Source organism: Nannospalax galili, unplaced genomic scaffold (assembly GCF_000622305.1).
Source record: "Nannospalax galili isolate Female #2095 unplaced genomic scaffold, S.galili_v1.0 scaffold84, whole genome shotgun sequence".
Lineage (NCBI taxonomy): Eukaryota > Metazoa > Chordata > Mammalia > Rodentia > Spalacidae > Nannospalax > Nannospalax galili.
This window is the reverse complement of record NW_008352272.1, coordinates 474560-487240: the sequence shown is the minus strand read 5'-3', so window position 1 is coordinate 487240 and position 12681 is coordinate 474560. Positions and strand designations below refer to the sequence as shown.

Below are 12681 nucleotides of genomic sequence, written 5' to 3'. Positions count from 1 at the left end.
AGGAAACTGTTATTGAATATGTCAATGCTGTTGTAATGAAATGCTTCTTCTAATTATATGGTTATTAAATAAATAATTTTAAAAAATATATTAAAAAATGTAAGAGTACCATATGATAACCACAGTACTAACACAAAAGAATTTCAATGCACAGCAGAATTTCTATTTGGAGGATAGCTGCTTATTAATATAAGGTAAAGAAAATATGAGTACACCAATTCTAAAGTTTCTGAAAGCTTTCAAGAACCAATTTACACTTAATATTGACCTTAAATGCTTCTGGGGCTGTGAATTTAAATTCTAGTCATTCTGGACTTAAGAACAAGAGTCACCCTCTACTCAAGTGATCTCAAACAAAAGTGTTGAGAAGGTTGCTCCCCTGCGAAGAATCAGATAATGACTGTTCTATTTGGATTTATAAACAAAAACAAAACAAAATTAAAATATCCAGAGTGTTAGGTTATCTAAGAGTATTTCTGCTCTGTCCTTATTCTCTAATGGCCAACTGTCTCCACCTGCCTGTCACATCATGATGGAGTTCTATGTCCACAGAACCCTCAATGAAGTCCCGAGCATCTGTGAGAGACCCCTGTGTGAGTCCCAAACCCTCAATCCTAGCACTCCCATATGTGGGGAGAGGTAAATACACTGGTGTATTTCACCTGAGTACAGCTGGGTTTGGTTTCAAGCAGCAACTCTAGCCCATGCATCCAAGTATCCAATGACCATGTGAAATCTAAGCTGGCTGGTTTCTAAATGGTCACACTGACAAGTGACAGGTAGTTGGAAGAATTCCCATGCATTTCTGAACATTTGTTTATATAACTATTTGCATTCATCCAAATCCATCTTTACTTGCTCTATGACTTATGATTTAAACTATTTATGAAGTGTTATGTCTGACTGAACTATGTGGATGAATACCAAGAAACTATAGAAGAAAAGTTAATTAAACATTAAAGGAGAGATCAAATGGACAGCTAGACCAAAAGGCATCTCTGATAAAGCAGACACCTAAAAACTGTGGGAAAGGGGAGAGAGGAACTTCTTAGGGCAATCAAGAGTGGCCAAATAGCCCCAAACCTGCAATTAACTCAAGAAATGTAGGACCCAGAACAACCAGCCCTCACTGCCTTGAGGACTGAAAGAGACTAGACTCTGTTTTCATGTCAAATATGCCTTCATTTCATTTACAGCAATTTTGGCTCGACCTAGTCAAAACATGGTTTCTCATATAACTCCAAGATTTGTGATGGATCTGCTTTACCTTCTGAAGTTTGTGTTAAACTTGCACATTAGTTGAGAACACACACTCACACAAATCTATTGCTGTACTCCTTAAGCCAGCAAAGCCAGCTGGAAGACAATCTTGAGTCCAGGTGAAAAATGGGAGGATGACTAAGGTGACATAAAGGATATCCAAGGTGACATAAAGGATGACCATCAAAAGCAGAGACCACATCCAAAGATAAGTAGCACAAAGATCATGATGGTGACAGCTAGATACAAAGAACTCAGAGGAGAAAAAGGATTGACAGGTGGTTGGGGTATGATGGCATTCACGGCCCTGGGGGTCAGCAAGTTTTGTTTTGTTTTACAGAGCTGGGGATGGAGCCCAGAATGTCATGAATGCCACACAAGCACTCCACTGGTGAGCTATATCCCTAGCCCAGCAAACATTTTCATAAGAGGCCTCCCTGCAAATGCTCTGGGTTCTGTGGGCCACCCAGGTCATTTCTGTTACTACTCAACCCTGCTGCTGTTGTGTGTGGCTTCATTTTGTTCCAATAAGCTTTTCGACAAAACAGGATGGACTGGACTCAGCTAGCAGGCAAAAGTCTGGTGACCCATGGTCTAGGAAAGATAAGGAAATAAGGGAAATTTGAGGATAAAGGTCATGAAGACCTCAATTTCAGTAACACATTTAGCCCAAGATGTTCAAGACCAAGATGGTAATATTATCTAGGGACTGAGCAATATCAGGGTTTGGTGGGTTGAATGAGACTGTCCCCCACTGGTTCCAAGTATTTGAGCTTTTGGCCCCAGGTGGTGGAGCAGTTTTGGAAGGTCTTTGGAAGGTGTGGCCATGCTGGAGGAAGCACATTATGACCCCCTACCCCAGCACAGAGTTCTTAAGTCTTGCCAGATCTCCAGTCACGTTCTGCTTCCTGTGCCTGCTTCAAGATGTAAGCACATCTCTTTCTGTTCCAGCTACTTCTGCTGCCAGGCCTCCCAGACATGACAGACTCTAATTCCTCTGGGACTGTAGGCTCAAATAAACTCTTCCTTTCATAAGTTCTCTTGGTCACAGCATTTTATCACAGTAACATAAGAGTAACTAATACACAGGGAAAGAAGCATAAAATTGGGAGTCACCATCCAAGAAGTGAGTGTTATGGAGCTGAGGATCACCCAGAGGAATGGTCTAAGAAGGGAGGAGACCAAAGGCTCTTCCTAGTACCAATATGATTGGCTCTCTTCTGTATCCCCAGCTGCAGATTCAACACCTTGGGTCAAAAGTATTTGGGGAAAAATCGCATCTGTCCTAACAAGAATGGATTTTTCCTTATTATTCCCTAAAACATACAGTGTAACAATTATTTACACTGAAATAGGTATAAGTAGCCTAAAGATGATTAAAGTATGCAGAACAACTGTGATGGTTACATGCAAACACAATGCCATCCTACACGAGACCTGAGTATCTGAGAATTTAAGTATCTGGTCCAGCAGTCCTGGACCAATCCCAAGGGGACAAATACACCGGGGGGATGTGCACAGTTATTTAGGATCACTATGCTTGAAAAGGGAGGACTATAACCCAGCTTAACTCCTTTTTAAAAAAGAAAACTCCTCCTAAAGTAGGGCTTTCACTTGCTTTTTCAAGGTAAATCTGCAGATGAAAAGGAAAATATCCAGCTGACTAGAAAATAAGACAGTCCTAAATAAAGTACCTATCTTTAATTAATTAATTAATTTATTTAATTATTTATTTATTTTTTGGTCTTTTTGAGACAGGGTCTCCCTGTAGCCCCAGCTGGCCTGGAACTATGTAGACCAGGCTGGCCTTAACCTCAGAGATCCCCCTGCCTCTGCTTCTGAGAGCTTGGATTAAAGGCGTTGAGCCACCACTCTCGGCTTATTCTTTTTTAATCTGAAGTTTTAAAAATCTTTTTTATATCTATCATTTTATGTATTTGAGTGTTTTGCCTGCATGTATGTTAGTGCACCACGTGTGTACCTGGTACCCTTGAACACCAGAAGACAGTAGTCAGATGCCTTGAAACTGGAGTTAAAGACAGGTGTTAGCCACCATGCAGGTGCTGGGAACCAAACATGGGTCCTCTACAAGAGCAGCCAGTGCTCTTAACCACTAAATCTCTCCAATCCCTTTGTTTTATTCTTAAGTTTGTTTGTTTGGCAGGGGGATTATTTTTGAGACAGGGTTTCCCTGTAGCCTCAGCTGGCCTGGAACTCGGTAAGTAGACCAGGCTGGCTTCCATCTCATGGAGATTTGCCTGCCTCTGCAGGGATTAAATGTGTTTACCACCAAGCTCCTATTATAAGATATTTGATATATACATGGTATGTATCATGAGATTATATATATATATATATTTTTTTTTTTGGATACATGCTAGGTGTGCCTTTAATCCCAGCACTCAGGAGGTAGAGGCAGGCAGATCTCTGTGAATTCAAGGCCAGCCTAGCCTGCATAGTGAGCTTCAGGTCAGCTGGGGCTACAGGGAGATCCTGTCTCAAAAAGACGAAAAAAAAAAAAAGAATATAGCATACACATAAAGATTAATAAATGATGACAAAACAAATTAGCTAAGTACATCCTACGAAGTAGCTCATTACCAACAAACACCACTGACAACTTCTCTTACTACAAATATTTTTCTCTAAACTAGAGGTCAAAAACAGCCCAAGGCCAGATAAAGCTTGAGGATATGTTTTCTTTGGCTCATACAGTAGGCTTCTTTTTTGTTTTTCTTTTTAGTTGCTAACATTTAAGTATCATAAAACTTTGCACAGAAATTAGAATTCTGGAGCATCATTTTCTTTTTTTAATTATGTGTATGCAAGTGTGTCCGTATGTGGGTATGTGCATGTGAGCTGCCTATATAAGCCAGAGCCTTCTGATCCTCCAGGAGCTATAGCTGCAGGCAGTTGTGAGCTGCCAGATGTAGCTGCTGGAAACTCAACTCGGGTCCTCTGAAAGAGCAGTGCTTCTTTTGGTTTTTTAAGTCTACTTTTTTAACCTTATGTATGTGTGTGTGTGTGTGTGTGTGTGTGTGTGTGTGTGTGTGTCTACATGAATATATGCCACAAGTGTGCAGGTGCCTGAAGAGGATGTCAGATTTCCTGAAGTTGGAGTTATAAGCAATTGTAAGCTCTCTAATATGGGTGCTGGGAATCAAACTTAGGTCCTCTAAGAGAACAGCAAGCTCTCTTAACTGCTGAGCCATCTCTCTAGCCCCAGTATGTGCTCTTAACTGCTGAGCCATCTCTCCAGTCCTGGAGCATCTTTTAAAATGAGAGATGTGGCTAAACTACACACACATTTACCAAGGCAATAAATGGCTGGGGTGGAAGAGCAACTACCCCTTTAAAGGAGCACATGTCAGTTTCCGAGAGTCCCCACCACTCCCTGTTCTTCCATTCACTTCCTCTTGCTTATGCAACATAATTGTAGTTTCCAATCTTCTGGAGTACAGGAAACATTATCTCAAGTAAAAGATGTATAGACATTTGTAATAGGCACATTACTAAAAGCAAGGCAGATCTGCAACCCCTTAATCTTGGAAAAGAAAAAAGGAAAGAAAAAATTTGAAACTCACTTGACAATAAATTTGACTTAAGCAGACAGAAAGCTACCAAACACAGCCACATTGTTTTGTATCCACTTGTGGTAGTTATACGAACACATTTTGCTACAAAAATAACATGCTGGTTGAACGGGCTGCTACCCCAGACTCAGTTGGAAGATACCATAATAAAGGAGCATTGTGTGCATAGGCTGGAACTCATCTGAAACTGATAGGTGACAGTATGCCTGTCATTCCAGCACTAGGGAGGCTGAGGTGGGAGGATCACAAGTTCAAGGCCATCCTGTGCTACAGTTCTGTTAAAACAAACAAACAAACAAACAAACAAAAAGGCCTCAAGGGTTTCACAGCAGGAACCTTGGGTTCATCTACCTTTAGGAAACTACATGCAGAGTAGATCACATTTCAGTGGATCTGCACTTGGTTACCACTGTATCCACCTACATTTGAGAAACAGAAACAGAATGATATGTCGTCTAGCACGGTGTACATAATGATTCTAGAATCCTTCATTACAACTGGACACACTGGGAACCCCTATCATAGGGGTAATTCATAATGCAGTTGCAAGCTGCTTCACAAATAGATGCTGCTATGTGACCACATTCTTTTCTTTTCTTTTTTAATTTCCCTGGTAAACAATGAATTTTCATGCACCTGTAAGCTATGTATTTGGTATTCTAGGATTTTACAACATGTAAACCATACAAGGCCAGGGAAGATCTGACTGAGAAGCTGCCAAGAGATGGGGCTTTTCCCACCCCAGCTCCATCAGAGGCTGGAGGGAATCCACTGGGTTTGGAGTAAAGCACACCTACCTAGCTTTCCTCAGGTACCCTGTCCCAAGCTCTCCTCAGAAAGGCAGAGTGAAAACCAGGGTGAGGAAAGGAGTTGTGAAGTTGGTAAGGAGTGTGGAGTGCTGTGGCAGACGGAGCAAGGACCTGCTATGTGTGACAGGAAAGCACAGCTAGTGCTGTCTCACAGAAGTTTTATTCAACGTGGCACCAAAAAACCCCTTTCAGATGGGCTCTACCTTGAACTAAAATCAAAGCGAAAATTTCTGCTGCCTCCACTCCTGGAAAGGGTCCTTGGATCTCAGCGATCAGGGACAGGTCAGCAAGGAGCAAAAAGGGGTAAAACCCATCAGCTAGAGGCAGGACACACTGGAGAGCTGACACCCACAAGGGGAAGGCTGTGGCTTGCTCTAGGATGCGTACTAGATAGGAATGTCAGATGCTGACAGAATTCCCAAGATTCTTCTAGAAGAAGCTTGAAATCCAGATTTTTCACATGAAAACTACCAACTTTTAAAAGTGAGTCAATGACTGTAACAACAAACCAATAGGCACTGAATAAACCAAACAGTACATCTATGACCTGCGAGCCAATAATCTGCATCTTTAGAACATGGAGAGGATAAAGTCAGGTTTCTTAACCTCTGCGTCAGAACCTCAGCACTGATGTAGCTGGTACTTGACAACTCTCTGTTGTTGGTGCTGCCCTGTGCATTACAGGGTGTTCAGGAGGACCCATGGTCTCAACCAAAAGATGCCAACTGCAAGCCCCACTTAAGCCATGTCAAGCTCAAGAGCTAGAAGGTGACTCGGTAGTAGAGTGGTTACCCTATGCAAACCTCTAAAAGCCTCCAGACATTGCCCAGTGTCCCCTAGGGAAAGGGCCTCTGGCTGAGAGTCATTGAATTACAGCAACATCCAACTCACAGCCTCCAGGATTTCATGGAAGTGTCACTGAAACTCAAACAAGGGATTTCTCTCCTAAGAGTGGCCAGATGAAGCACCATGTCTGTCAGATAGTTAAGATGTTTGTTCATAAACATAATGCTTATCCTGGTGAAAAGGCAGCCTGCGTTTTGTGGTCAGAAGCACAAAGGGTGTAGAGGCAGAAGGCCATACCATGTCCTGTGCTGGCCACTTACTAGCTCTGCCAACCTGGCAAGTAATTTTTCCTCCTTCATAAAATATAAATGGTGGTCACTGTGTGTGAGAACCAGGCCAGGAGTTCAGGTGTAGCCTTCTGTAAGCTACGCCACTGTAGAAATGTAGCGCTGGTGCTGCCAGCCCTCCTAAAGAGATCAGCAAAAGAAAAACCAGCTTTTCAGCAAAGCCAGAGCTCCAACGATGTCTTGTTATCAGGTAAAGAAGGCAAGAGAAAAACAAAACAAAACAGGGACTGTTAACTTCCAGGTCTTCTGAGATAAGCAGTTGCCAATGACAGAGCCACAGGTCACATTTGGCCACAAATAATTTTGTGTAGTGTAATGTGATATAGTGCTTGTTCAACTTGAGTTAAAATGCCATCTAATGTTCATCTACATTTAGGCATTTCAATCTACATTTTAGACATTGTCATGCGAATAGTCCTACATCCTCCTAGTTACATCTCTCCAATCTCTTCTTGACCCCTAATCCCATAACTTCATGCTCCTCATCCTCCCCCCTGAATTCCAGGCAGCAACATCCTCCCTCCAAGAGACTATCTGCCTCTACTGATAGCCAAGTAGTTTCATAGAGAATGTCTGTTGTTCTTTGTTGCAAAACTACAGAAGTCCTTATTAGTGCCTGGCCATTCTCCTCCTGCTGGTGACAGCACCCCAGCTTACTGTGGGGAACCAGCACTCCTTCACTCTCAGTCCATGTGGTTTGGGTGGAGTTGACTCCATTCCATTTCTCACGGAAGGCACATGACCCAGACACTAAGCCAATCCTGAGACTCTGGCCAGTCACAAAGATTCTTTCCCTCTGAGACTTGCATGAGGATAATGAAAGACTGGGAATGTGGAGGGGTTGTCCCTGTGAACACTGTCTAAAGAGAGAAATCCCTGGATTCTACCAAACCAAGCACAGGGAGGGCTGAGGCAGGAGGACCACAAGTTCAGGTACACAGAGCCACATGCAACAACAAAAGCCGCGCTACTCTTAGACTCCTGCTCATGTGAGTCAATGAATTCTTCTTTGCTTAGGCACCTTGAACTGGGTTTTCTTACCACGAGAAGAAACCTAATTCTTCCAAGAAAATTTGAAAGGGGTACTTGAAGGTGGAAGGAAGGAAAACAAAAGACCCTGCTCACATCCTTCTCCTGAGAGAAGCTTCTGTGACCTCGACCATTAAGTGGCAGCCAGGCTCTCCTCCATGCACTTGCCATCCTTCTGGAAGCATTATCTCAGGTATACAATTGTCGCAGGTGTGCCTATCTCCTCCACATATCTACTGAGCAGCTTCGGGGCAGGAATCTTCTCATATTTGCCTTTGATTCTTTAATACCTTGTACAGTGGTACACAGTGTGGGCTCAAGTGTTCACTGAACATCTGATCAACAAAGAGGATGTGGGCAAAAGAACCTTGCTTGAGACAACTACATCATGAGACCACCTCATAGGCCTTGCCCACGTCCCCAAATAGACTCATCCATCCACTGTACACAAATGACATCACGAGAACTCATTCTTTCCAGGCATTACTAATCCTCCACACATAGGTCTCACGGAACTTCACCATGGGTTTACTCACAAGCTTTCCATCCTTCAGGACTACCTCACTGGGAGATACCAGCTCGAACTCTCAGAACTGATAAACAGACACACCATGGGCATTTTCATGCATAATTTCCTTCTCTGTCCAGATCATAGCTGGGAGAATCTGTGCTAGAAAAGCATTCGCCTTTATCCAAACATACCTACAATACGGTAATGGTGCCTACTAACCACCTGCTTCTAAGCAGTAACAATTCTTAGCTTTGTCCTCCTTTGTGTTTCCTTTCTACCCCTTTAGGATTACTTAAGGAGAAAAAAACACAGATCTAGGAATCAACAGCAAGAGAGCAACAGGTTTGTTCCCCCCAGTAAAAACAGATGTTCTGACTTTAGGCTCATAACTACCACACCCTTAATAACTCTATAATAGCTGCAGCTTCCACTGGCATCTAGCAATAAAGATTTTCAGAGTCAAAGGTCGGGGCCAGAATTACAGTCCTAGTATGAATCACCGCCTACTCTATCCAGTTCACATTTTCCCATACTTGGGCCCACAGCAGAAGGCAATGTAGTTAAGTGCCAGAACCAGGGAATTAACAATGGTGATGGCTCATCTGCCATGGCACAGGAGCCAAAGATCTTGGGAATCAAAGGCAACATAGGAAAGGCTCTCAGGGTGATTAGCCTAATGGTGAACACAAGCAAGATGATCACAGAAAAGCAGGTAGTACACAGTATTAAGACAACGCCCAGTTGGGTCATGGAGAACCTTCCAAGAGCACAAAGACCATCCCTGAGTGATCTGAAGAATAAGAGGTATCTGTCAGGTGTGGTCAAAGACGCTTCTGAGTCTTCCAGGAAGAAGCTAATGCAGAAGAAACACTGGCCTCCCATGGAAACTGAAAGTGGGTAAGTGTGGTTGCAATGCCAAAGTAGAAAGGGGGGCTAAGGGGAAACAGGAGCCAAAGGGACCCTCACTGGCTTTCAGAACTTTGTATGAAATCAGCAATTGTCCCTTACCCCTATACAATGCAAAACCAGAAAGAAAACAACAACTATCTAACAAATATATACTGGTATTCACTAAATTTTGATTATACCATGCATACCACTGAGAACTCAGAGAGATACAGAACGCACAAGAAATGATTATTTCTCAAAATGTTTCTTGCTGGAGCCATTAGCCTCCCATCACTATCCACTGCTATCTTCCTTTAGGCTTTATTTCTTTCATTCCCCTTACAAGTACCAGAAAAGCAAGCATGCCTGGGCTTTAGGGACAGGGACTGATGGATTCTTGATAAAGAATAAATGCGTGCCAAGATTACACGGTGGGGACTTTTTAGAAACAGAGTAACAAAACTTTGCAAAAAGCTGTAGGAAATGAAACACTGTAAAAAGCAAATTTAGAAAACTCAAGAGGAAGTAAAAGTATCTTCTTACACACACAAAAAAAGAAGTGTCTCATGTGCTTCAACCAAACCAAACTCCCCTTAACTGTTGAGGGAGCGGTGAGAGCTGTGAAAAATTCATACATCTCTGTGCAGAATAAACAGCAAATTGGTCCAGCACAGCTAGCTGCCCTGCAAAACCTTGAAATACTTGCTCCAGATAACAGAGCACATGACAGCTGCCTCCAGGAGCTCTAAAAACCACAAATTGTTTCTGCTCCAAAGCCCGCTCTGCTGCAATCCCCCGTGTGTTCTTTCATTTAAAAATCAGTGTTTCTTATCAAGCATTCAGGCAGTACGAAAAAAAACACGAAATAGTTTTTTTCACATCCAAGGTGAGAAAGACATCCTTTTCCCGTTCCAAAATTCTGAAATGTCAAGAACTCGGCAGCCAGCAAGTTCCTATTACCTGGATTTTTGAGCCTGCACTTCCCAGTTCCTTCCAAGGGCGTCTCAGCTTCACCAAGCAAGCCCCCATTGGCCCAACACCCCTTCGGCGACTCATGGCCAGTGCGCACTTCTAGGAAGAGGGCTCGCAACGGCGGGTCACCCCGGAAAGCTTGGCAGCGCCGCCCCCAAGCCGCGAGCTTGGCACTGCGTTAAGCACAGCAGGGATCCGAGGCGCAGCACCAGGCGACGAGCTCCCGCTGGCTCGCGCGCTAAGCACAGTTAAAAGGGTCGGGTCTGGTCCCGCCAGAGCGACGCTCCTCGCGCAGGGCCGTCCCCAGCACGGACCCGGAGGGCGGCTGCAGAGGAGCTGCAGGGGCCGCGCAGCCCGGGCCCAGCGTGGCGCAGCCTCTCGTCCAGCCGGCCTCAGCGGGCCGCGCCCGGGTCCCGAGCCTCCCGCCGCGGAGTACCGGCCCGCCCCCAGTCCCCCACCCCGCGCTCCCCGGAGCCCTCCGCGAGCACTCGCCTGCCCACGGTCTGGTTGGCCAGCTGCTTCATGCGGTTGAATTGCTTCTTCATGGCGGCGGCGGCCCGTGCGGCTCCGGCCGGGCTAGTAAAGGACGGCCTGGCGGCGCCTACATCGCTTCGCAGCCCAGGAGGCGGCGGCGGCGGCGGCTCCCCTTGCGGCCCCGCCCTCGTAGCGTCACTTCCAGCGCCGTCGCCCGACAGCCCGCCCCAAGAGATGCACCGAGCGGAGCCGAGCTGAGCCGAGCGGGACCGAACCGGAGAGGAGGAGCCGAGCCGAAAGGGGCGCAACTGAGCCCAGCGGGGCGGAAACTGGGGAGAGGGAGCCGAGACCAGCCGAGACCCGAGAGGAGGAGCCGAGCCGAGTGGCCGAACCGGACTGGAGGAGCCGAGCCGAGAGGGGCGGAGACAAACCGAGCGGCCGACCCGGAGAGGTGGAGTCGATCCTGTCTGGGAGAAGCGGAGCTAGGCCGGACGGAACGAAACCGAGCCCAGCCAAGCCGGGCCGGGCTGGGCAAGGCCGAGCTGAGGCTGAAGGGAACCGAGTGGGTCGGAACCGTAAGCGGCCCAGCAGATCCGAGCAGGGCCGGACGGAGCCGAGCCAGACCGAGGGGGAGGAAGCGACCTAGAGGAGAGCTCCAGGACCCCGACGCCGGAGCCCCTGCTCTCTGTCCTGCTGGGCGCCTGCTAAATGGCGCCGCAAGAAACCCACCTGTGCCAACCCCACACCCTAGCGGACAGATGAGTCGATAGGTTGGTGGTGCATCTACAAATGTCACAGTCGGAATAAGATCCCTAACTTGGAAAGAATCCCGGCACTGCAGAGCATGGTGGCCCACATTTTAATCCCAGCATTTGGGAGGTAGAAGCAGGTGGATCTCTGAGTTTGAGGCCAGTCTGGTTTACATAACGAGTTCCAGGTCATCCAGGGTTACATAGTGAGACCCTGTCTTAAAAAAATAAATAGTAATGACACCCTGTGCAGGACGTCCAGAAGCTCCAAACTTACCTGTCGACACTGATGCCAGAGCAGATTGGCTAAGGACAGAGGACAGAAGTTGAATAGAATTTTCGGGAAAATGAAAATGTTTAGCATCTTCCAGAAGGTCGAACTCATGTGCAGGTGTAGACACTTGTCAAAACGCACTAATTTACACTCAGATACATGTGTCTACATTTCCCCGCCGTTTGCAAACAACTGTGCACATCACAGACTGCAGAGGAAGCAGTCTTATCACTCAGCATAGAAAAGCTGAAGACTGTTTAACAGGAGTTTGCTGCACACAGTGCGAAGGTTTGGGGGAGAGGGTATGTTATGGAGGCCTGCAACCCTTTGGCGGGAGCTGCTCACTGGTCCATGGGAAAAGTCACAAGCAGAAGGAGCAGGGTCAGTCTGATGAGGGTTGCCTGGGGGATGCGTTCAGCCCCACAGCCAGAAGAGACTGGCCCTCACCAGGCCCCTGTGCTGGGCCTCATAAGGTCCTGATTCTTAGCCCTGCATGCACAGTGTGCTGAGAAACATGGTGGGATGGTTCCACAGTGGACCTTTGACACCTGTTGACACCCAGGATTAGCCATCACAACAGGCTATATGTCAACTTGACAGATCTAGAATCACCTTGGAAACAAATCTCTGGACATGGCTCTAAAGAATTACCTAGATTAGTTTAATTGGGGTGAGAAGACCCCACACTCTAAATGTGGACAACAGCATGGCATGGTCTGTGGTCCCAGACTGAATAAAAAGGAAAAAGCTAACTGAACAGGAGCATTCATCACCTTCTGATTCCCGACTGGAGGCAATATGACCTGCCAGCAGCCACACATCCCTGCTGCAAAGCCTTCCCCACCAAGGTGGACTTCCCTCCAGCCGTAAGTCAGAATAAACCCTTCCTCCCTTAAGTTGCCTCTTATCAGGTATTTGCTTACAGTGGAGGGAAAAGTAACTAATGTAGGGGACACCTCCAGTTTTACCAAGGATGCACCGATGAAGGG

At 46.0% G+C, this 12681-nt stretch overlaps 1 protein-coding gene across 1 annotated transcript in view; it reads right to left on the bottom strand.

The window, feature by feature from the left end:
• Positions 1-10933, bottom strand: part of Arhgap17 (Rho GTPase activating protein 17) — a 104662-nt gene extending 93729 nt beyond the window's left edge. The window contains exon 1 of the mRNA XM_017802244.2: positions 10688-10933. Coding sequence (XP_017657733.1) covers positions 10688-10740 — 53 coding nt within the window. The 5' untranslated portion in view covers positions 10741-10933. The remainder of the gene's footprint in view (positions 1-10687) is intronic.
• Between the last annotated feature and the right edge of the window lie 1748 nt (positions 10934-12681).